Source organism: Staurois parvus, unplaced genomic scaffold (genome assembly GCF_062004578.1).
Source record: "Staurois parvus isolate SC_StPar_1 unplaced genomic scaffold, SC_StPar_1.0 ptg001302l, whole genome shotgun sequence".
NCBI classification, from domain to species: domain Eukaryota; kingdom Metazoa; phylum Chordata; class Amphibia; order Anura; family Ranidae; genus Staurois; species Staurois parvus.
In genome coordinates, this window is record NW_028319098.1 from 9,004,384 (window position 1) to 9,029,086 (window position 24,703).

The following is a 24,703-nucleotide window of genomic DNA, read 5'->3' on the forward strand; positions in this document are numbered from 1 at the left end:
GGGGTGGTGGGCTCTCTTCTACACATTTGGTGGGATTGCCCCTCTATACAACCCTGCTGGGCAGAGGTGCATCATATTACTTCCTCAGTCTCTACCCTCGCCCTCCTTATTTTTTGTCTTGTACTTGGCAATTGGTATCACAATTTTAAAGTAGCTGCTGTTATATGTTTTTGATCGAGCGTGGATTTTAATTTAAATATTTTATTAATATACAAAAAATGTTGTCTCTTTGAAAATGAATTACATCAGTGGGGTACAAAGACACTGACATTATTGTGAGGTACAAAGACACTATTCATCTTCTGGTTCATCTCTCAGCAGCCAGAAATTATCACAAAATCAAAGTGACACCAAACTCTTTTTTTTACATCAATCATTCTAAAATATCAAGTATATCATGGTTCTGGTATAAAGTCTCTAAACATTGTTTTCAGGCTTTGCGTTTTTGCCCTGTGCACACTCCCTATCCTCCAGTGATGAACTTCACTGCTACTAGTGTAGAGCAGGCAATGCTGTTATTTTTGTTTGCATGTTCCACCCTATATGCAGTGTAATTCCCTTAAAAATGAGTGTGTCTGCAAGTAGATATGTAGTCCATCTCCAGAATGAGCAGGAAAGGGTGGCTACATTTTCATTCACAAGGGGGACATGGAGAACAAGCCTAGACACCCTAGAACAGGAAGTTTGAGAATAATTTAAAAAAAGCTTGCTTTTTAGAGATGAAACAAAGAAAGGAAGAGATGGAAGGTACCTTCTACTTATAGTTAAACATGTTGCTTTTATTTTATTTGATAAAAAAATGTGAGTTTAGTGTCACTTTAAATTATCATAAATTAAAGTGACACTAAACTCACATTTTTTTATAAAATAAATTAACAAACTAAAAAAAATTTCAAAAAGTCTTAGAAACACTTAGAAATGCAAAAAGCCATATGTCAGGTTTATTTACATCTGTTTATTCTGCTGCAATTAGTTACATTCAGAATTGCTTACATGTCATTGATGGGTAAATGTATTCATCTGAATATGGAACTCATTTATTAAGACACAGGCAAAACAAACAAAACAACAGTGATATTTCCCATTAAAAAAAAAATAGGTGATAGCTGTCAGTCCTTCAAATAAAGATACACCTTTGCTTTCCTTTGCGCTAGTTTTTATGAATGAGATCCACTGCTAACAAACATTACAATTCATGTCTCTAAACATTGTGGCTCATGTTACCATATGCATCAATAACAGCAAACATGGATAAGCTTTACAATTCTATAGTTTATAATGATGGCAAATATACAAGTATTTACCTTCTATTATTGATCTTGTTGGAATGTATGCATTTAAATGTGAAATATCTAAACCTAATAAATACTTTTTATATAAAAACACATTTGAACATAAATACATAACAATACTTATGTCTGTAAAACGTAGTTAAAAAAAAATGTACAATAGGATTGACTTTCTTAACATTTTCTCATACAACACACACACACAGACAGTCATGTACTAATGCCCCTCTAATCAGTTCCGTTAATGACAGGGTACAAATTAATATGTGTATAGGTTGTTACATTCTTCAAAGATAACTGTAAAGTAAAACTGGACCAACCTAGGTAGCCATTAATGCAGAACTCGTATACTGTCTTACAGTAACTGATATTTGGATTTGGCAGACTAAAAAGTGCAATATTGATTTAAAGGTTTCTTCATCAAAGCTGCAGATTATTCTTGCTTCTCTGTGAGTTGTCTCTTTTAATAGTTATAATACAATATACAGGACTCTTTCTCTTTACCTGTACTTGTACCAGACTCTTTATCTGGACACAAAAAACTTCTGCAGATGGTTGAATAACCCCTTCAATTCTATACAATCCTTAAGAATTATGCTAATTTGATCCATTATTCTATGGAACACATCAGTATATATCAATCGCTTTGAAAAGTTATTTGCCACCTTGACAGTTGTAAGGGAATTAGATGTGAAGATTCCAACAAAATATGATAAGCAATATTATTACACTATATGGCAAAAAAGTGTGGGCAACCCTTCTTTCAGGGTTCAGGCTGAATCCTTTGGTTCCTATAAAGGGTGCTGTTAATGTTACAGCATACAAAAGATTGTATTCTTTGAGCCAAGTGAGAACAGTTTAGGGAAGTTTGGTGTGGAGGAACTCAAGTGGCCTGCACAGAGCCCTGACCTCAACCCTACTGAACACCTTTTTGGATAAATTGGAACCACGATTGTGAGCCATGTCTTCTCTTCCAACATCAGTACCTGACCTTACAAAAGCTCTTTTGACTGAATGGGTACCAGAATGTGAGTCTGCTGCATTTTGTTGGCTAGTGTTTTAGCTTAGCTCCAGCTGAAGAAGAAAACATTCACACATACCAAATGGAAAAACACTACATGTTTGGCCAGCATTAGTTCTCTGTCACAACAGGCTCCACCTCTAAAAGTGCTTAAACAATCAAACATTGAAAAAACTAAAAAAAAAAGCAAGTATTATTTACAATTCTGATTTCCACACAAAAAAAGAAACCAATCAACAGCAGTTAGCTTTCTTGTCCATCTTTCCTTGAAAAGTTAAGCTTGGCTTGTGTAATGTAGCCCATATTTTCAAATAAATTCCCTAATTACAAATAAGCATAATAATATTGCTATTAATTACATGGTGTGAACAATTTAAAAAAATATAAAACATAAGAGCTCAGTGGGAACTGAAATGAGTGTTCTAATTCACCTAACAATAATGTTAAACAAAAGCAAAATTAATAAGCAGGTGCACATGCTCCCCCAGTATCATCATCCTGCCAGGTCCCTACGTTTTAATTGACTTGCTTAAGCAGGATGTTGTATCAGCTAGAAAACAAGCCTAGATGGATAAGCCATAGCCACTGCAATACTACAAAAAAGATCTGTAGAAAAAAAAGTGCTATAGATGTCTGAATAAGCAACGTATACAGAAAATGGTTAGAGAATGAAAATGCCACCCAAAAGATGCAAGTTAGTATTTTCTACAATGTGCTTAAAGAACAGGTGTATATTTGCATATAAAAAGCCCTGTATGGGCCCCTTGTCTTGGTATTTAACCTTGTCTACATTCCATTTCCTTTTGGCACCTGTGGTGCAATGTACAGGCATGACTATAAGTTCCATAGAGATTGATACAATTGAGTACTGTCCATGATACTTTTTTTATTTGCACTAACAAACAATTTTGAGGACAAGCTTTCGGGGTATGTCCCCTTCTTCAAGGTCCAAGTGGTACTGCTTGGACCTTTGAAGAAGGGGACATACCCCGAAAGCATGTCCTCAAAATTGTTTGTTAGTGCAAATAAAAAAAGTATCACGGACAGTACTCAATTGTTTCTGTCGCAAATGCACTAATACGGCTACAATCACCTCAAGCATAGAGATTGATGGAAGAGGTCAATGTAACTCATGGAAAGCCAACAGGAATACTTGACTTTTTTGTTTAGGTGACATTACATATTTAAAAAAAATATTCTTGGCAGGTACAGATATTGTGATAACAGATCCATATAATTATCATTTTGTTTGTTGTAGAAGGTTACTGTTGGATGTTTGCAAAAATGGTAGGGAAATTTCTAGGTCTATAAGTCTAGATTAGATCACAACAGGCACCCCTAATTGATTATCCTCATTGCTAAGATATACGCATCCAAGAGAGGTCAGCAAAAATATCAGTGAATGTGCCCCAAAATATAGGCGGTCAGATCATACCTGCATGTCCAATCATCTCTTTTATATCAACAGGAAGCTATCATAGGATGTTATCAATAGACACCCCTGGAGAGAAACCTACTGTAGTCCCCTCTTGTTATATGGACAGAGGACAGCCATCGTTGAAGAGATTTAACTTAGGTTTATTTGAACTGTTCCCCATGTAAAGTGATTTCTATTTTAACTAATTACACAATAATTGTCTTTAAGTGTTGAAACTGGTGTATAAATAATTCTAACATCTATGATAAAAATACTTTGGTAAATTTTTTTCATAATTTGGGTTTTCCAACGGAATGATATGGGTCTCAAATCTACTGCATATGGTGAGTGATCCTGACATGCTCAATATGACATTTTAAACCATCAGCTTGAATTATCACACCACATTAACTTTACAATGCAATCGGTCCCTCCATTTCAATTTTTGAAATAGATATCTGCTTTAATGAAAAGATTAAAAAAACTTACACTATTCTTAGCTATTATAAAAAGTAGCATTTAGGGTTCAACAAACATGTTTATAATACACAGGACAGTTATGATGGAAGATCTTTTTAGACTAATACATTTCTTGTGTATGTGGCTGAAAAAGTTTATATGGTCGATCAACAACGGATTTTCTCTAATTAAAAGTACTGCATGTCATGTTTTTATGCAATTACTGCATTTGTTTTTGTATGAAGTCACTGTAAAACTACTCATATTGTCTAATAAGCGATGTGGATGCTGCACATTGGCACTGAGCATCCAGATATCTGAAATTTGAGTGAAGAGGGCTGGATCTGCTCATACCTGCCAATGTACAGAGTACATCAGATGTAGGAAATGCATGTTAATTGATGTAAATGCATGTACATGCATGTTAACACATTAAAAACACATAAAGTGATGTTAATGCATGTTAACAGATGTAAAATTACAATGCGTAAAGTTCAAAAACATAAAGCGCATAAAAACTGAGGTCAGAAAGCACCATGTTTGCTCCTTCCTGCAACACATTTCCACATGTTCAAGAAAAGTACTTGGCTTGAAATGAAATGACTAGATGCAGCTGCATAAAACTTACATGTAATAAAACGCCTATTTAGATAGACAGTCTATATGCACATAGCACCAGAATTTCTGTTGAGCACCTAATTTAACTGCCTGCACCATATTTAATTATTTCTAGCTATCAGAGGTCACAATGTAAAAAAATATTAAAAATACAGACATACTGCATTGCTAAAAATATATGTCTAATATAATATTAAATAACTTAACTAGCACCTACCAAAATGTATTGCAATTATAATTAATTTTTTTAATGAGCAAACACACATCTCTGCATGATAATTAAAGTCTTTTTTAAATGTTACCACCTCAAGACAAATCTGATTAGCACAGAGAAGAGTTACATCCTGTAGGGTAATTTTATTGTTGTCTGTGTCCCCGATAAGATCATTTCCTCTCCCTTCCTGTCTTGATGACTACCTCTCATTAGGACAGAAAGCTCCCTACTGGGGACATGTTAAATGTGTTTTAGGACCATAGGCATCCCCATTTGAGAGACTTACCCTTATTTCCTGTATTAGTGATCACCTGTCAATTGACCAGAAAGTAAGAAAAGTCCCTCAAAAAGTCCCCCAAGTGGAGATATCAACAAAAATACACATTTTGTGCATTTATAGTTATTACATTTAACCCTGGTCCAAAGGTTCCAAAGGTTGCTATGCATGGTACAATTTATCAAACGCTATGAATGGTAGATATAGGGGTTGATTTACTAAAACTGGAGAGTGCAAAGTCTGGTGCAGCTCTGCATAGCAACCAATCAGCTTCTGTTTTTTTTTTTCAAAGCTTAATTGAACAAGCTGAAGTTAGAAGCTGATTGACTACCATGCACAGTTGCACCAGAGTTTGCACTCTCCAGTTTTAGTAAATCGACCACATAATGTTGTTTATGTTCAGTGAACAAATATTGTTGGCAAAGAATCTAACAATTCATGATAAACTATTTAATTCTATTTTTCAGTGTGTGATAAAGTTCTATTAACAGCAAAAAAGAAATACCTTGTCTGTAAGTTGTAATTATAAAAGTAATACTAGTATGGTGTTGTTCCAGTATAAATTACTTCTAATCACATAATATGTGGTACAATTAGTGTCTCCACATTTAAAAATAAACTTAGACAGAGAAGACAGCTAAATTAATCAAACATACAGAATGAGAATGTTCATTTTGGAAAAAAAGGGATGTCTTAGAGGCACCTTTATTAACATGTTTGAAATATATCCAAGACTATTTTAAAGATCTGGCAAACAAACATTCCCCTATAACTGAGGAAAAGGGGATATTGATTACTTATAGGTCAAAAAGATTGTACTGTTAATTTAGGCAGGGGTTCCTTAATTTAAAAAATAAAAGATGGTTCTTACAACCAACACCAATATCTAGAGCTATAATTACTAAAGTATAATTTGGGAATATTCTAATCCAGGGAGCAGATTCCACTATATTTTGTGAGCTAAGAAGGGTTTTGTATTTCCTCTTGGGTGGCAAAATTAGCAGTAGAAGAAGGTGTAGAACGGGAACTATGGCTATAATCAATAATTACTTTTATAATTAATTATAAAACAATGTTCAAATAGTGTATCCATTGCCTCTGTTAGTTAAAAAATCTAATGTGCAAAATGTAATGGAAAATGTGATCCTTGTTGGAACTCATTGGTCTAATGAGCACTCTTACACCTGGCCTCTAGTGAGAACTGCTGGTGCAAGATTTTGTTGATGGCACCTGAGTTTGTGGATGTAGAAGTTATTGTAGTGGAAAGAAGGCTTATTCATGCAATATCATAGCATTAAAAATTAACATGTTTATCTTTGCTCTCCAACTCTCATTTTAAAGTACCGTAATCACAACAAGAAGAGTTGAACCATTCTAAAACAATGATTAAAACAACTGCATACTAAGTGCTTTCATAGCAAACTGCTATGAAAACTATAAATACATTTTATTTTAACCTAAAATGCCTGCCAATTGTCACAAGTGCCTAGAATAAATTATTAGGAAGCCAAGCTGTAAAACCCTTACACATCTAGACCCCTTAGCAGTAACGTATTCTACTTCTTTTAAGCACTTGAGTAGAAATGTCAACCTCAGATTTCTGGCTGAAACCTATAGCAATAGTATTAACTGCAGCAAGAGGATGGATCTGGACAGTACAGTTTCTTTGTGTAGGCCCTGAAGGTAAGTAGAAGTTAGTATGGATTCCACCCAATGGCAAATTTCCAGTGCAAAGTGAAATATCTTTTAAACCAAGTTTTTGTACCATGTATGGCGACCTTTAGAAAGTCAGTCTCAGAATTTCCAAATATGAAATATAATTATTGCAATAAATTTGCTAATGATTAAAGTTACTTAGCCATAAGAAGCTAAATACATGCTGCTTTTACATACATGTAATAAAGAATGAATTAGTCCTGAAGCAAAAAAAGGAGAAAAGATGGAGACTTTTAGTATTCATCTGAAGGTTGATGGAAATCTCCAAGATGTGGTCTGTATTTAAAAACAATGAAGAAACAAAACTGAGAATACATATTATATTTTTTTCTAATTGTGATCAATCAGGTTTCATGTTTTTTTGTCTGGAAAAACTTAACAAGTAATCTAATTGGATACTATATAAAAATGGCTGTTTCCCATTTTTTTAAATCAAGCCCTTCAGAACACAAGTCTGGTTATAGATTCAATCGCTGCAACCCTTGTTCCTATGGTACTGGAACTGCAATGCTGTAAAAAATATTTTCCAACCCCATCTTGTGGGATAATATCTTCCCAGATTATGTATGCATGTGAACTGCATCCCTAATGAAAACTGACAACTGTCAGAAAAGTTAAGACTCTAATATGAAATGATTGGGAAACCTTGACCCTAATCATTTAAAAATTATTAGCCAGGATTTGCATTGGCTTCTCTGAATGATGTTACCTTCCAATACATATGAGAATGAATTGAATAAAAGTTGGATATTTTCATAACTATTTTAAGAAGCCAGCTCATCATATATAATCCTTTTAGCTGGAGGTATTAATATATACTTAAAAACACTACACAGCACACAATTGGGGTGAGCAATTGTAAAAAACACTGTAAAAAACTTATATTCATTCGGAATAGTATCTAGAAGGTCTTTCCTTTTGTATAAATACATATGAAATAATGACTGAATTCTAACATGAATTCAGATTTACCTATAATGTACTTGAGGTGTGTTAATACATTGCAACAATTTCCTAATCTTAGTACTAGAGTGGTGAGGTCACTAAGTGATTAGAAGTGATAATGACACTATATGCTATAAAAAATATTTAGCCTGTATCTTTTCTTGTGTTTTGTATCATTAAAAATCACGTCAGTCTGAAATTTTTTTGAATCATCAGACAATACAACAGTTCACTTAAACCAGTATAAGTAATTTGATGTCACGCCTGGAAAGCACTGATTATCTGTACAGGAACCTCCATAACTCGGAGGACAGGCTGAGCAAGGTACACCAACTTTATAAGGGGCTTCTCCAATCCAGTTTCCCCTAAGATGAAAAAATATAAACAATATTTAAATACAATAACTTTTTTTATTAGTACATGCATTTATCAACTTGCTATAGAATAAATTAGAGCAGAAAAACTAAACTCCAGGCAGATATACAAACACACATGAATGTAGCTATATGTTTGTTAGTTTTTTTATGTATTTTTACATGCAATTAGTGTAAATCTTTAAATTTGTATTAGATTCATCCTCCTGTAATTCCCACTATGACATCACACAGGCTAGGAAAAGGAGTGTCAGCACTTGGGACCAATTACCCATTTACTGACAAGGAATATGCTGATAGAAGGAGTGAGCAAAGAGATGACCTTATTAGCTTGTCTCTGTTCCCCCACGGCCCAATCACAGGCAGAGGCAGGAAGGTGACCTAGCTGAGTTGCTTAACTGCAGCAAAGAAAAGGAAGGTCACCAGGCTGAAGGGGATATATATATTTCAGGACAGAAATACAAATCACCTGGCAAGTAAAACAACACATGTGTACAGTATATGTATTTCAGTCATGTTTTCATTTGCTTTTCAGTAGTTCAGCTTTATTTGTGTTGTTTCCACACCTCTAAAATGTATGCTAGTAACCATATAATTTCATCAGTTTGGAGTTTTAAAAATAACTCTTTCCTTGCAAAGCTAATTATAACCACTGATTGTTGTTAGCTAATAAAAGTACTAGGATTTCACAGATACAGTAGCAAGTCAGTTAAATTAATTCCTTAGAGTATATGAACTCTGAGACCATATTATGTTCATCTTTCTGCAAACGTGTTACAAGTGAGTCCAGGTTGTTAATGACATCTACTGTATGAGGTACAGACAGGAACATGAGCCTTCAGTGTTATTGAATCAGAGCTAAGAAGTGGGTATTGCACATGGAAGATATTGGTGGAAAACTCCTTTATCCTCTTCTAGGAGGAAATCAAAATTTGCACAAGAGGTGCAAAGAGTCCACAACTCAAACGTATGAGTGATTGTACTAACTAACGATAAGGCATTTTCAATACCAATGAACGTAAACTACAGCAGCCATTGAAACCTAATACATTTTTTGGAGACTGATTTTTACTACTAGTATAGTATGCAATGTTTGCTTGTATCCTGGTCTATTACCTATTATGTTCCCATTTGTAGATGACAGTCTAAGAGCTCACATATTGCAGTGTCATATGTGAAGGACATATACTCTGAAGTGCAGATCCAGTCCTTGCATTACTTTTAATTTATTACATAATAAACCTGCCTTGTGGACAACTAATGACCACAAGGAAGGTTAATGCTTGATAGTAAACCGATTACAGTATAAAATACTGGTTCTACCACCAGAACAGCTGTCATTGCTGTAGGCAATTTTCGTTAAAACAAATTGGACTTACTTTGGAGAATAATTGCAGACCAAGTACACAGCTCTTCTCCATACAGCTCCCCAGACGTTCATATTGTAACATGTGTTGATTGCACACCCTATTCTGTTAGTTGTCGCCCAAACCATCTGACCAAGAAAATACATACAGCAGAGTGAAAATTTTTACATTAAAAATAGAATCATGCTGCAATATTATTACACATTTTTAGAGCATAACAAACCTGTGTATAATGTGTGCACATCGGTCCATAACATCTCAAAGGACATCTGGGATTGCAGTCTTGAGGATAAGGAAATGCATAGTCCTTCACTTCATCATACCATGGTTTTACCAGTTGTAAAATAGATTGGTATCTGCATTAAAATGATAATATCACACTATCTTGTTATGTCTTTTCGTTGCATCAAATCCTAATTCCCTCACTACCTATTCCTTGCAATCACAACAGCATTGAGGCTAGACATACTTGGGGAGATTTAGTAAAACCAGTGCACTCAGAATATGGTGCAACTGTGTATGGTGGCCAATCATCTCCTAACTTCAGGTTGTTCAACTAGGCTTTACCAATAAAACAAGGATGCTGATTGGTTTCTATACAGAGTTGCACCAGATTTTCCACGGTGAAAAAAAATAGTGTTGCAGATCTACCTTTGCGTAGAGAATATATATATGTATTTTTACAGTGTACTGATGCAGATAAAGCCTGCTTCAGCAGGAAAAGAGCTCTATACAGATGTCAACTGACTGTAGTTTGGTGGGTGCTGCCCACAAAGAAGAGAATTCTTTAGCTAGTTGTTGCTCCTAAGTGCTGACACTTGAGAAGCATGTGTCCAAGCTTGTCTGGTTTATATAGGCAGGCAGCTGAGCCAGACTGATGTCTCTGTTCGATCAGACCAATGTCTGAACTAAGCAAGTAGTGGTCTGTGTGTGACTAGACAATAGGTCCACTCTAAGGACTGATGAAAGCAGTTAAGCAAAGAGGCTAAAATTGAAGCAGGTGGACAAAACAGCCAAGAGATTGAACTTGCTTTGTGTTGTTATGCTAAACAACCCTTCTGTGGGCTGAACACTGTAATACTTTGATGTTAGGATGAATAAAAGTGAACTACAGAGAGCGGCAGGGCAATTCTTAGCGCAATTAAAAAGCTAATGGCTGTCCATAGCAAGAGGCAGGTTCTGCTGCCCATAGCAGCACTGCAATTAGACCAGCTGACTTTATGCAAAGATGTTGCTAACTAATGATGCAAATGTTTTTCTAAATGTCTTTGAGAGGATTGCTATGCTGGAAGCATGGCCCAGATAGTACTGATTGGAAATTGCTACTGTTCCTCCTGGCAGTTAAATTTCAGGTGGCCCATTAGGTAAAAGGCTAGAGTAGTAACAGTTATTTAACCCCTTGTCTACCAAGGTACATTTCTATGCAGTCTGGGGGATATTTAACAATGCAAAAACTTTTTTTTTTTACAAATACTTAGGGCAACATAGTGGCACTTCCGCCTGGCGGCACTAGGGTCGTTGGTTCGAGTTTCAACCACAGCAGACCTGCCTGGAGTTTGCATGTTCTCCCTGTGCTTGTGTGGATTTCTCCCCCACTCCAAAGACATGCTGGTAGTTTCATTGGTTCCCTAGTATATGTATGAATGTAAATTAGGGACCTTAGATTGTATGCTCCTTGAGGTTAAGGACTGATGTGAATGTACAATATATGTAAAGCTCTGCGCAAATTGGCAGCGCTATATAAGTACCTGCAATAAATACTGTACAGTGGGGAGAGGGTCCTTTTGTTCAATCGCAACATGGAAAAAAGACCAATTCTTTAAATTATATGCTTAGACGATTCCTTTAAACAGTATGCAGTGTTAAGGAAGAGTATTATTTTCACTGACAGTGCAAATTACACTATTCTGGCACTACATATTTTAGATGTGTAATTGATTTTTTAAATGTTACATTTAGCCTGACCTAAATACAGCAGTAGCAGCCCAATGAGATTAATGTCAACTTGGCAGAAAAAGGCTTTTTTAGGTAGTTTTGACTGCGACACCTGATTTTTTTTATCAGGCGACAATAGGCCTGAATTGACTGAAGGAAGTAGCAGCCACGACAAATCTAAAAGCTGTAGAAAACTTTACTGTTTAAAAATAATAAAGATAAAGCTTCATACAAGTGACAAAACAATTCAATAGTATAGTTTGTGAGCTTCTTTTTTCAAACTACTACATGCATTGTCTTTAAATTTTATTAAAAACTCAAAACAGAGAGCACAAAAAAAACCACAACATTGCATTCCTCCATCAATGTATCCCCAATTATTCCCAAAACATTCAAAATTTAGACTTCGGGTATGCAATTGATGGAAGGTGTCTTAGGTCAGGACAGTACAATTTAAGAAAAAGACGCGTTTTAACATGAAAAATGCAGCAACTGGCAACCATGTTCTTGTGTGGCATCCCTATGCATCGGAACCTAACATTGCTCATGCTGGAGAGGTTGCTTCCCTCCTCCACTTTCTCCTCTCCTTTATTCTTCACCCCTCCCTCCTCCTACCCTTCCTCCTTCACCTCTTCTTTTTCCACTTCCCCCTTTTTTACTTGCCCATAAATCATACATAGTAAGGAACTGTCATGCCCCTTGTGCTGATTTTTTTATTACTAAACAAAGGCTTTGAACTAATATACTCTCTCCACCCTCTGCTAACCCTGCATGACTTTTAATGCCAAAGTGATATTATTCATGTGCATCCCTTCTACCCTCAAAAGTACATATTAAAATATAATTATTTACCTTCCTGTCCTAACTGAGAGATTTTGACCAAGAAATCTCATCAAGTAAGGAGGTCCATGATCCCAAATGCAGGCAGCTGCCCAGGCTTCGGCAGACTTTGCCAAGGTGTCATCCCAGACCTGGAAGAGACAAAATACAGAATTAGAAATTTTCCATTACTGTAAACAAACAAATACAGTATGAATTTAAGTACTGTACAGGGTTTCAAGGATTGGTTGTAGATGCGCAAAATAGATCCCCCTATTGTACCTGCAAGAGCAGATTATATTCAGGAAACACTTGGGAGCATAGGCAGATTAGTGGAAGTTTGGGAGTGAGACAGATTGTTTCAGCTGCTGAATTGTGGAACACTACTGAGAGCTGTGTCTCCGCTGGGGGGGACCCACGAGTTCCTTGGACTGTGATACCTCTTCTGCGAGTACGAATCCTTAGCCATTGACAAACTATCTTGTTTTATTTGTGCTGAAAGCAAGATGACTTTATTTTTTAATGATGGGTTGAACAAAATCCACTTTTATGTTTTAATGCTGGTTTGGGAGCATTATTTTGTTCACCTTTTGTAAAATGAAGCCTCTTTTTATAAATATAAGACTGTTTTGGTGTTACCTGACCTTGTGAACTTCAAATGTGGTGCTCAGATGAAGTCATTAGTGCTGCAGCTGTGAAATCTGTTTAAGTTGAACTGAAATTCAAAGGGACAGTGCACCCTGTGCAATAGAGATACTCTATTAGCTGGTGTAGGCCAGCCAGCTACAAATGCAGGCTAAATAGAGGCACAAAGGTATGAAGACCAACAAAAGGGTTCCAGCATGTTGGCTGACCAGCCTATTTCTCAGTGAGTAGTCATGCAATGCTTTGCTGGAGGCAGTGCAGCAGCTTTTGGGGACATAGCATGCAGCTATAACCAGACAGCTATGAAGGCCAACTTCTATCTGCAAAAGCTGACCCCAACCAATAATGTGAATGCATTCTTCATCACATCTAGAGAGATTGTCATGATCAGGGGTCAGGCTCGAAGACCAGTTGCTATAGCAGTGGAAAGGCTCACACCAAAACCAGCAGAATAGGTACACAGGCAGGTCACAGTGGTGGAGGAGTGGGCTCACCTGAGGTTCAAAGTCTAAGTACTAAATAGAGTTCATCCGAGCTCCTGATGGTGGAGAATGATTTTTCTGCGTGTTAGCACCAGGTCACGGTCCTCAGGATCACCCCACCAGGAGGTGAGCAAGCGGAGGTCTAGCAGCGTATTGAGCAGGTAAGGATCAAACAGAAGCATAGTCAGTAAACAAGCCAAAGGTAGGTAATGAGCTGTCGCAGGTTGGGATCAGGTAGAAGCATAGTCGACGAACAAGCCAAGGGTCCATAACGAGTGGTATCAAAATATGGATGACAGCAGAGAAGACAAGGAGCGAGATACTGGCTGGAGAGAGCACAATAATCTGGCAAACAGGACAATGACAAGATAAAAACAGCAGACTTGTCTCATTGCTCCTTTTCTTACTGGAGATGCACAAATGACCTTCTAAGAGCTGCCACTTGGTGAGGGCAAAAATTATAACTAACTGAAAGTGAAGGTTATGGCCTCGCTTGGGGTGACTACTGCTGTCCAGGCACAAAGAGTGTATATCTGGAGGTATTAACCATATCAGTTCCTGAAGAAAAATTTGATGACTAGATACAGCTTGTTAAGTGGTGGCTGCAGCCAAACTCTCTATCTAGCCTACAAATGTTGGAGTGAGTCATGATAGACCAGTATCAGAGGTTCCTGTCTGGCAGTCTCCATCATTGAGTCAGATGAAGATTTTTGGTTGACATCTGGTCAACCAAAGTTAGGCATATTCAGGTTGGAGACCAGGTAGCCATATTCATAAACACAGTAGAGAGTACGTTTTTGGTCAAGTGGCAGGAACCATTTAAGGTCATGGAAAAATTATGGTGAAGTGAACTACAGGTTATATCAACCTTAAAAGAAAAGGTAACTCTCCAAAATTTACCAATTGAAACCTTGGAGAGACCAGGAACAATTTCCACTCTGGTTAAAGTGTTACTAAACCCAAGACCCTGCATTCAATGTATCTGGTCTCCCACAGTACACAGAACATGGAAATGCTATTAATGTATCTGTTCTCCCACAGTACACAGAACATGGAAAACCAATTAATTTAGTACACATAAACTGCTAAATACCTTTTCTCATCAGGAGTTAGAGCAGTCTTGTAACTTCTATCAGTGTCCAGCAGAGCACTGGTTAAAGCTTGTAGGAGGAGTTTTCATTCTCCCCTGATTTTCCCATGAGGCTGCAGGACCAATTACCCTTCCAGAACGACGCTTTTTGATGTTTATGGCCAGCAGGAAGGCCACTTACTACTACATCTGAGTTTCTATGCTCTTTTTATCTGGATTTACTGCAATATCCATAAACATACTACAGTATGAGAACCCTTTTTGTCCTTGGGCTTGTTCATTGAGAGCCTCATAATATGGAGCCATCTGGGAGCAAGAGCCAGTATTTATATGCTATCTGACGAGTCTGAGAGCAGAGTGAGACCCCGGAGTGTGAGCCATCATCCCGTGTGTCCACTGCTGAGCCTGATGACCATACAGCCCCAGACCAGACCCTGATGACACCACCATTAAGGATATACATATAAGGCGCATATTATATGTACTTCTAGTAAGTGCATCACTTTACCAGATGCTGGTAAATTCTGGATATTTAAAGTCACGGAGCACGGATTATCACATCATAATGACAATATTATTATATGTTTTGATCCTTGATTTCTGTTATGGTGGTATAATTCGGTCACCCTTGGATGTGATCCCACTGCACTTACTGTTGCGCTCATATTTGTGCTCCTGCACCTAAATACTCAATTTATATTGTTCAGCACTGCATATCCAATCATGCACTATCTTTTGAGGTGTTGAGGATTTACCTTTATATGTCAGCTGCTTCTTTTAGGGATTTATACAACTGCGCTCACATTATTTCCTTTATAAGTGTCTAAGTTTGATGCAAATTCTGTAGGTGGATGAATGAGGTTGGGATCAGCCCAATAATTCACCATACTGGATCTCACCAAGGGGTACTTGTAGAAACCCATGGTCATGGAAGCCAAAGAAAGAAAACTGCATTCTCCACTTCTGATGGCCAGTTCCAGTTCAAAAGAATACCAGTTGGGTTACATACTGCTTCTGACAATTTTCAAAGGGCAATAGATAAATTGCCACACCTTTGTGAAAAATGTACCTCAATCTACCTGGATGACATTGTCATCTTCAACACAGATTGAGAGTTCCATATAACCTGGTTTCAGGTATTGCTGGATTCTTTGAGGAAAGGGTGGGCTCACTGCCGACACTGACAAAATGTGCTATTGGGATGGAGGAAGCAAGGTTCCTGGGATACCTTCTGGGTAGGGGAGGGTTGGCCCTGTCTCCTAATGAAAAATCAGGTCCCAGCCTTTATTGGTATAGATGAGTATAATAGAAAGTTTATATCCAACTTCATCACCTTAGCTGCACCAATAACCAACCTAATAAAGGTAAGAAAATCAAGGATGATTTAGTGGAATGCTGATGCAGAGGGAGCCTTTCTGAAACTGAAAGTGGAACTACACTCTCCCAATCAACACTATTTTTAATCCTTATGTTGCTAGCATTAGTAAATAGATATAGAAATAGGAAAATCTATAATTTTTACACGTTTTAAACTTTTTTTTTACATTTTTTCAATTACTTTCTGGTTTCCAGGCCTAGGCAAATGATGTCATACATCCCAGGAGCCTTCAGGAGGGAAGAAGGGATTTTCTCAGCTAAGCACACCCTCCTGCCTGTCTGAGCCACGGGCAGATGAAGTAAATGCTACATGAATCATCTGCCCTTACTCAAGATAGCCATGGCCAGAAATGCTAGGGGTGTTTTTCTAAGTGATTTCTCAGCAAAATAAAACATGGAGACATGGATGGATGGGTGAGTGTGCACTGAATATTAAAAATAAATTAGATATCATTTTTGGTTTGTGGTACTCAGATGCAGTATAGTTCCACTTTAAGGCTGCATTATGCCAACATCCAGTGAAAATTGCTTTATCATACAAACAAATGTCACGGTGAAGGACTAGGAACCATCTTGTCCCAACAGGTCAATGGAAATGAGCACCCCTTTTTTTTTCTCAGCAGAAAACTATGGCCACTGAGAGAAAATATGCAGTTTAGGAGCAAGAGTGTCTGGCCATAAAGTGGGCTATGAATTTCCTGCAGTGCTTTCTGCTGGGCAGAAGACTTCGCTTGGTGTCAGTCCATGCTCCCTTGATGGGACAAAACAAGTAAGCAAGCACCAGAATGACTCATTAGTTATTGTCTCTCTAGGGATATAGTTTTGTGGTAGAGCATAGACCCAAGAGACAATATCAAAATTCTGGAGCTCTCTCTCAAGTATATTGTAATTCATGGTGCCTTCAACACCTCTGGTTTGAGGTGGGGGGGGTATGTCCAGACATCAGGGATGGATCCTGGATGGGCTATTAGTGGACCCTTATTGGATTATGCTTATTTTGAGGCAGTAGAGTATAAGTGTACCAGCTGGAAGGTTTATATTCAGGAACCTGCAGGGAACACAGGAGGGTTAGTGGATATATGAGAGTGAGATGACTGTCTGACGAAGTTGTTAAACTTCTAAATTGTGAGCACCACCGAGGGATGTGCCTCCACTGGCAGAGACCTAGGGGTTCTTTGGACTGTTAATCCAGCCATACATGGAATGATTTTCTTGGTTTCAGGAAAGAAAGTCACCTGATTCCCCATCAACACAGTCAATGTTGATGGGGGAATCCCTCCCACAGAGACATTGTGTTCTTCTGGTGGGGATTAGGGGGGGTAGTTGAACCATCCTCACCAGAAGAACACAGTGCATACTGTTAGTGGCTATAAAATCTGACAGGCTGGTTGTACCCAAGTTGATTGATCGATCAACTTGGGTACATTTAGCCTGCCCATTCATGATTCGAATCTCAACTGGTCCCTGCTGAACCAGCCGAGATTCGAACTGTCTATGGCCGGCTTTATACCTCTCTCTCAAATAAAAGCCTTGAGCCTGAGAGCCACTATATTGTTTCATTTTTGCTGATGATAGGCTGACTTTGTTATGCTGTTATGCTAATGTGTCATCTTTCCATTTTGCTGATGGAAGCATTATTTTGTTTGTCTTTTGGCAAATAAAGCCTTTTTCTGTTATTATATGGTTGCACTTTGTGTTTAAACAGTTTATTCTAAATGTAGTGGACAGGTCAATCAACAAAAGATAAACTACAATTGTCTCCTAATGCAATTTGAGATTAACTAAAATACAAGAATTTGAGGTCTATAGGCTTGCACCCAAGTCCCTATTATCTTGAGTATAGTTAGACAGTAGAGGTTTATATTTAGCCAAAAGTAACTCACTTTTCTGCCACTGTATATATAGTATTTGTATGTAGACATTTTTTGATCACATTTGTTTTCTGAGTATATAAAAGAAAACTTTCATGTGCTCTTGGAGATCAAGAGCTGAGCTGCATGACAGGTATGTAACACAAAAATAGAGCTAAAGGCTATATTCACCTTTTTGCAGAGAATAATTTGTAAAGTTAAAGTTGGAGAAGTTCACCAAATTGCACAAAATAAAGATGGACGACCTTTACCCCATCCCAGGGCCATCTTTAATATTGATTGGACCCTGGGCAAGTATTTTCTTGGGCCCCCCTGAAATTTTCAGGTCAGTGTGAAGCGATACACTGGGTATAATAGTACAGGACTGCTTTCATACTGATGCGCTGCAGTTTACCCACACCATGGGTGCAGTGCATTGTACCTGCAGCTTTCCAGCTGGTTTGCTGCACTTAGCCATAGACATCTATTATATCCTGAAGGTGTGGTGCACTTTTTGAAAATGCACCAAAACCCCTGCATGCAGGAATTTTGGTGCACTTTCTGAAAATGCACCACACCTTCAGGATATAATATAAGTCTGTGGCAAAGCTAACCCAGGAAAGTCACAAATTCACTGCACTGCACCCCCTGTAGAGGTAAACCTCGGCCCATCAGTGTGAAAGCAGCCTTCTAGGGGCTCAGAACAGCAAGGATTCATTTACATTTGCAGTTTGGGGGGTAAAATCCCATAGTTAAGATGTGTTTTTACCACCCCTGCCCCAACTGCACCCCCTTAGGCTTCAGTGGCCAGGGGTGTACACATTGGAGCTGTAGCAGGAGTTATACGCCCTGTCATGGTTGTGGGTGTAGCACCTGCTAAACGTGACTCATTCAAGAGAATGAGGCCACTCTGCAAGTGCTTTTGTGCAGTACAGCAAATATGGGGTTAAAGCAGGCAGCACTGTGCTGTATTTACATAAATGGGTAATGATTGGCAGGTGGTAGCACCCACTAAAAGCAACAAGGAGTTTAATCCTGCTGTGGCATGTGTACACCTTTGGCTACTGCTTCAGCAGCTAAAGGTGGCAGGAATTGGTGGTGGTAAAAGTGTGACTCCGCTTCAGGGTTTTGCCATCCCCCAACTTTACGTGTTAACAAGCCCTAAGGGTGCCGCTGCAGAATGCAACTTAGGGCTCATTCACAAGTGCAGCAGGCATTTCTGCTCCTCTGAAAAGAGTTCCTAGTGTGTTTACAGGTAGTGAGGAGGAGATATGTTGCCTCCTCACCACATGATTTAAAGCAATGATTGCCATGCAATGCATGCAACTGCAACATGGTAGTACGGCAGTTAGAAGTATAAATCAGGTGTAAGGAGGCGACACTGGGTGACATTGTACCCAGTGATCTTTGACTTCTTCCAAGTTGTACAGGTAGATTTCTACGTCCTTAAGGCTGCCTACCACTAGTATAAAGGCTGTAATGCTCAATTTTTTTAAAAAAAAAGCATCTCATCTCTCATAGATGATCTTTTCTTATATGTGTGAACAACTATTTATTGGCTTGCTCTCCAGAATATGGATACTTAGAAGTTTAACCTGTTCAATTACCAGAAAATGTAATTCTTGATTGCTCAAGGTTTTAGCATTTGAAAAGGATTGATATAAATTCAATCTTTTGCTTTCAGTTGATCCCACAGTAGGTAAAATAGTCAATCTGATAACATTTTAGACACACTGCATACCTAGAATAGACTTGGCCTCTTTACTAGTAGCTAATATGTAAAAATGTAACCACAGAGCAGTCAAAGCTAAGTTTGAGCCAGAGCTCATGGGGGCAGAAGCATAGTTATGCAACACTAACATTTCTGAAACAATGTATTAAATACAAATCAAAATAGTTAAAGTTCCAACCAGGCAGGGGCATTTTAGGCCATGGTCAAAACCAAATATTTATGTAAATGCACCTACTTAGAATAATTTGTCCAGAAATAGCTCATTAGATCATTGCTGAAAGGTGTTTATAATACTTAAATATTACTCTTTAATGTTTATTTGGTTTAACTTTTAACTATTCTAAGATGTGTAAGACAAGACTTTTTATTAGTAGCACCAGATGCCCACTGTTTGATCCAGAACTTGGAAGGAATCTATTCTAGACTGGCAATACAAGCCAAGGAACTGGCATATCTCAGAGCATATATGGCTGGTGTAAGTAAGAGTAGAAGGCTGAGCCTGTGCATGTAGTTGCCAGGAATGATTTATCTATTATTTGGTAAGTGAAACCTGGAGTAAAGAAGGGGTGCAGTGACATCTAACCAGATAAGTGTAATGCTCCAATAGAAGAAAGGGAGATTAGATATCAGTGTTCGGCAGTGGCTATTGGAGCCCAAATAGAGGAGTTAGGAAGGTATTTTATTTCTCAAGGAACCCTAGTAATGAGATTTAATAAATCCTAAATGCTACTGCATCCATTGCAAAGTCAAAGTAAAAAGTCATGCCCCACAAACTAGTACAGGTAAACCTTTCCAATGGATTTTTCAACACAAACAAGAAGCTTGTAGGTTATTTAATCCACTGGTGACTATTCTAAGGGTGTCATAGAAAGGTGTGAAGATCTGAGATCTTCATTTATGCATTCCCATGCCAAACTTAACAGCTTTCAATGATATTCTGTGGACCTCTATCCATCTCTATGATTAACAAACATTGGGTCCTCACATCGATGAATCAGAAACGCTGGTGTATGCATTTTTGGTATGCTGATATGCAAACCTGTGCTGACATATAGTGGTTGATTCACTAAAGGCAAACAGACTGTTCACTTTGCAAGGGAATTTGCCCCAGAGCCTAATGAACATGGGAAAGTTTCAAAATTGCAAACAATACTCAATCGTGTGCACGAAAAGTGAAAAAAAAATTCTGCTTGCACATACTTCATTCACTAAGCCCTGGGGAAGTCAAATTCCCTTTGCAAAGTGTACAGCCTATTTACCTTTAGTAAATCAGCCCCATGACGTACCCTGCAGTAACCTTCATACATTAGAATAAATGTTCCACACACAGCTGCACATGGATGTCAAAGTCACTGCAGGAGTTCAGACATGAAGTTGGTAGACACTCCTTTGTACAAAAGTGCACCCTATAGGAACATTATGTTGTAAATATTTTATCATTGACATATAAATAATTATTTGTTTTAATCATTGACGCATAAACCATTTTAAGACCAATAAGAAATGTTCAGCTTTTGCCTTTCTTTTCAAGGCATTTCTTAGATACTGGAAACTGTCTATTACTAAATGTAAAGAGCTGCCAAGATCAACATTTAATAATGTATTCTCTTTATCCATTCACAAAGAAATCTCAAATACTATTATAGAAATGTGCCTAAAATGTAATGTACGTACCTTAATATGCGTACCAGAATGTAAACAGAGCTGTGTCAAGAGTACGCATCCCTGCGTGCTCCCGACACAGTTACCAGCAACTAACGGAAAGCTCCAAATCTCTAATTGCGTTCAGGAGCATTCAGATCATGTGACTGCTGTGACAGCCAATCACAGTGGTCACATGATCAGAAACCCCTCCCTGCCTCCTGGCATCAGAAACCTCTTAAAGGGCCGGGAGGCACAGGCGTTAACGGGTTAAGAAACCCTTTGGTACACATCCAAACAGTACAGTATAAATGCTTCTATAAAAAAAAATAACAACAACAAATCTAAGGCACCCTTTTGAAATTAAATCTAATAAGCTCCTTTAATCAGATGTGATAACTGTACATAGTATCAATTATTTTACATAATTCATTGTAAATAATTTGGAGTTTAATTAACAAAGCAGAACTCTAGAAAATACAAATATTGGGGATCAGTATTCATTAGTAGATAACTTGGTTTTAAAAATGCAAACAGCGTACATACCCAAATTAAACCTCGTATCAGTCTTTTGCAGTCCCTGTACAGCAAAGTTTAGAGTGAGAGAGAAGGAAGCAGCAAAAGGAGCCTTTCATTTCATATGCTAAAAAGGAGTATGCTAACAGTAAAGGAAAATGGTAAAATGACAGACTCAGGGAAAGTGGGTTGAATGATGCTGGCCATCATTCAGACAAAAAACTAAGGACGCTTAGTGGCAGAAAAGAAGGAATGCATAGGAAAGTATTGGATTGATAGCCAGTATTGCAGCAAAAGCTGTTTCTTTTTTTATCTTTTTATGTGCTATTCATTTTTCATTCCTGACTAGAGTTCTCCTTTAAAGCAGTTTGTAGAGGTATCAATTGCACGACAAGTGCAGTAAGCTAATTCGACAAATCAGATTCCATTTATATGAAGTCAGGTGCATGAAAAATCAATTCTAATTGGTTACCATGTGTTAGTACAATTTTCATTTTTGTTTAATTAGGCATGTTTATGTTATGCAGTTTAATACTGTTAAAGCATAAAGAACAGAACATCATGCATAGTTTTTGCAGGCATGAGACCTTAAAACAATAAATAATGAAAATAATTAAATCCTAAACTCTGGCTATTGTACACAAAGTATTATGAAGGAAAACAGTTATGCAGCAACAAAATAAATTTAAACATAATAAAAATTACAGTGCATCTAAGGTTTGTTTATGACCAAATTAAATTGTATACACTCATATTGCATACCCACATGTCTTGCATAAAACAGAGATAATATAGGAACAAAGTTGGCAATCAAATCAATCAAATAGACAAATCAGCAGCAGCAATCTAAAATGTGAGATGAATCAGTAAAACACACTTTGATAAGTGACATGCTCACTTAATGAATAGTCATGAAGTTCATTGTGCAAACCTATTCAATAAGACATATACAGTGCATACCAAATAAGCTAAGTTTTGAAAATGAGTGTGAATGAATTCCTGACAAGTAAATGTACTAAATGTTGATATGATTGTAGAACTATCCTCTCGAGGACCACAGGACTTGTTTTTGGTCCCCCTAAGCTCTGCAACACACATTTTCCACACTTAGACACTTGGGGGTTTATTTACTAAAGCTGGAGAGTCCAAAATCAGACTCCCTTCTGCATAGAAACCAATCAGCTTCTAACCTCAGCTTGTTCAATGAAGCTTTGGCAATGAAACCTGGAAGCTGATTGGTTTCTATGCAGAAGGGAGTCTGATTTTGGACTCTCCAGCTTTAGTAAATAAACCCCTTGTAGTCAGTAAACAGTCCTTGAGCTGGTTTTTAGTTTTTTCTATTAAGGGGTTAACAACTTGGATGGGATCTATGGGTATATGGAATGCCCCAGGAATTGTAAACTTAAGGACAGCCTTCTTAGCATCCTGTACTCTGTACAAATAGACGTGGATACAGAAAATAGTAAATAGAGCACTGTCTCTTTTTAGGGAGCTCTAAGCCTCCTTGGTGTACCTCCTCAGACCCCAGAGGAAACCTTCCTCTTCTCCTGGCTGTATTGAGATATCCCTGGGCAAGAGAAACCAAAATCTTACAATGAGGTAGACCCAGATGGGAACTAGTTGGGTCTCACACCTGACCGACCTCTCCCTTTATCTGGCCCAGGAGGTGTAGGAGTACTCACACTTTCCTGTCCTGTTAGCGTGGTGGGTTGGTAGCTGCTTTCAGGCCTTTCGCAGGGCTGGCTCCTTCCCTGCTGCTCAGGATGCCCTCCCTAAAAGGCGGTGGAACAGTGAAGATCCTCCTGTCCAGCAACCAGCCTGTAGGTAGGCTCCCCTCCCTGGGGCCCCCTCCCAGGCTCCACACTTCAGCACCTGCCTTCAGTCTATCTTCCACCTGACTCCCCTGCTGCTCAGGCTCTTCCACATTTAAGGGTTATCCTTGGTCACCATACGTGGCCTCCTGCCTGGGGATTGGCCAACTTCCCTTAATCATGCAGATCTAGACTTCCTCCCATCCTCCGCCCCTCTTCCAGAAAGTTCCAGAAGCCCTTCCCTGCAGAGCCTCCAAGCCTGTCCTGATGTGAATGCCTGCTTCACTCCCAGGCTGACTCATCCCAGACTACTACCCAGCCCCTGTCTAACAAAAATCCTACATAGCTATGCTACAGGGCGCTACATGATACACAAACATTAACAGCAGGACAAGGACTTCAGGCACCCACACAACGCACACTACACGTCATTTGCTCTATCTTCTACAAGTGCATTTGTAGGCCAGTAGACCAATGATGCAAGTACTAGTGATGCATGTTCTGGGATCGAATTACATTGGCATCTGATGTTAAAGTAATAACACTTTATTATTAACATATCCATTAAAGATCATATGTAAAGTTTTCTGGAACTATAAAACTGTCAAATATGACATGATATAAAGCACTCTCATTTAAAGTTTCATCTCCTTACACTTAACACTTGTCTACATACTTTGGGGAGTACTGGACCATGTCAAAGGAACAGATGATCATTCCAGACATTCCACTGTGGAATTCCTGTGCTTCCACTGGGATCATTAGCATTTCTCAATTCTGCCACACTTTGCAGGGCAGAAAATAAATATGGATAGAGCTGAACCCTGTTATATGATGCTATAATTCAAAACTTTATTGCCTATGCCAAATGGATGCCAGAAGCAAGAACAAAATTAGGATATGTCTGCAAAGCTTAAATATACATACACTACATTACCAAAAGTATTGGGACGCCCGCCTTTACACGCACATGAATTGTATTGGCATCCCAGTCTTAATCCGTACAGTTCAATATTGAGTTGGCCCAGCCTTTGCAGCCATAACAGCTTCAACTCTTCTGGGAAGGCTGTCCACAAGGTTTAGGAGTGTGTCTATGGGAAGGTTTGAC

The 24,703-nt window shown here is 38.2% G+C and overlaps 1 protein-coding gene across 1 annotated transcript in view; it reads right to left on the minus strand.

Moving 5' to 3' along the window:
* Nucleotides 1–935: 935 nt before the first annotated feature.
* The window catches only part of PI15 (peptidase inhibitor 15), a 31,762-nt gene continuing 7,994 nt past the window's right edge, over nucleotides 936–24,703 (minus strand). The window contains exons 3-6 of the mRNA XM_089661023.1: nucleotides 12,485–12,603; nucleotides 9,921–10,053; nucleotides 9,710–9,825; nucleotides 936–8,321 (exon numbers count right to left, since the gene is read on the minus strand). Of these exons, the coding sequence (XP_089517149.1) occupies nucleotides 8,186–8,321; nucleotides 9,710–9,825; nucleotides 9,921–10,053; nucleotides 12,485–12,603 (504 nt within the window). The 3' untranslated portion in view covers nucleotides 936–8,185. The remainder of the gene's footprint in view (nucleotides 8,322–9,709; nucleotides 9,826–9,920; nucleotides 10,054–12,484; nucleotides 12,604–24,703) is intronic.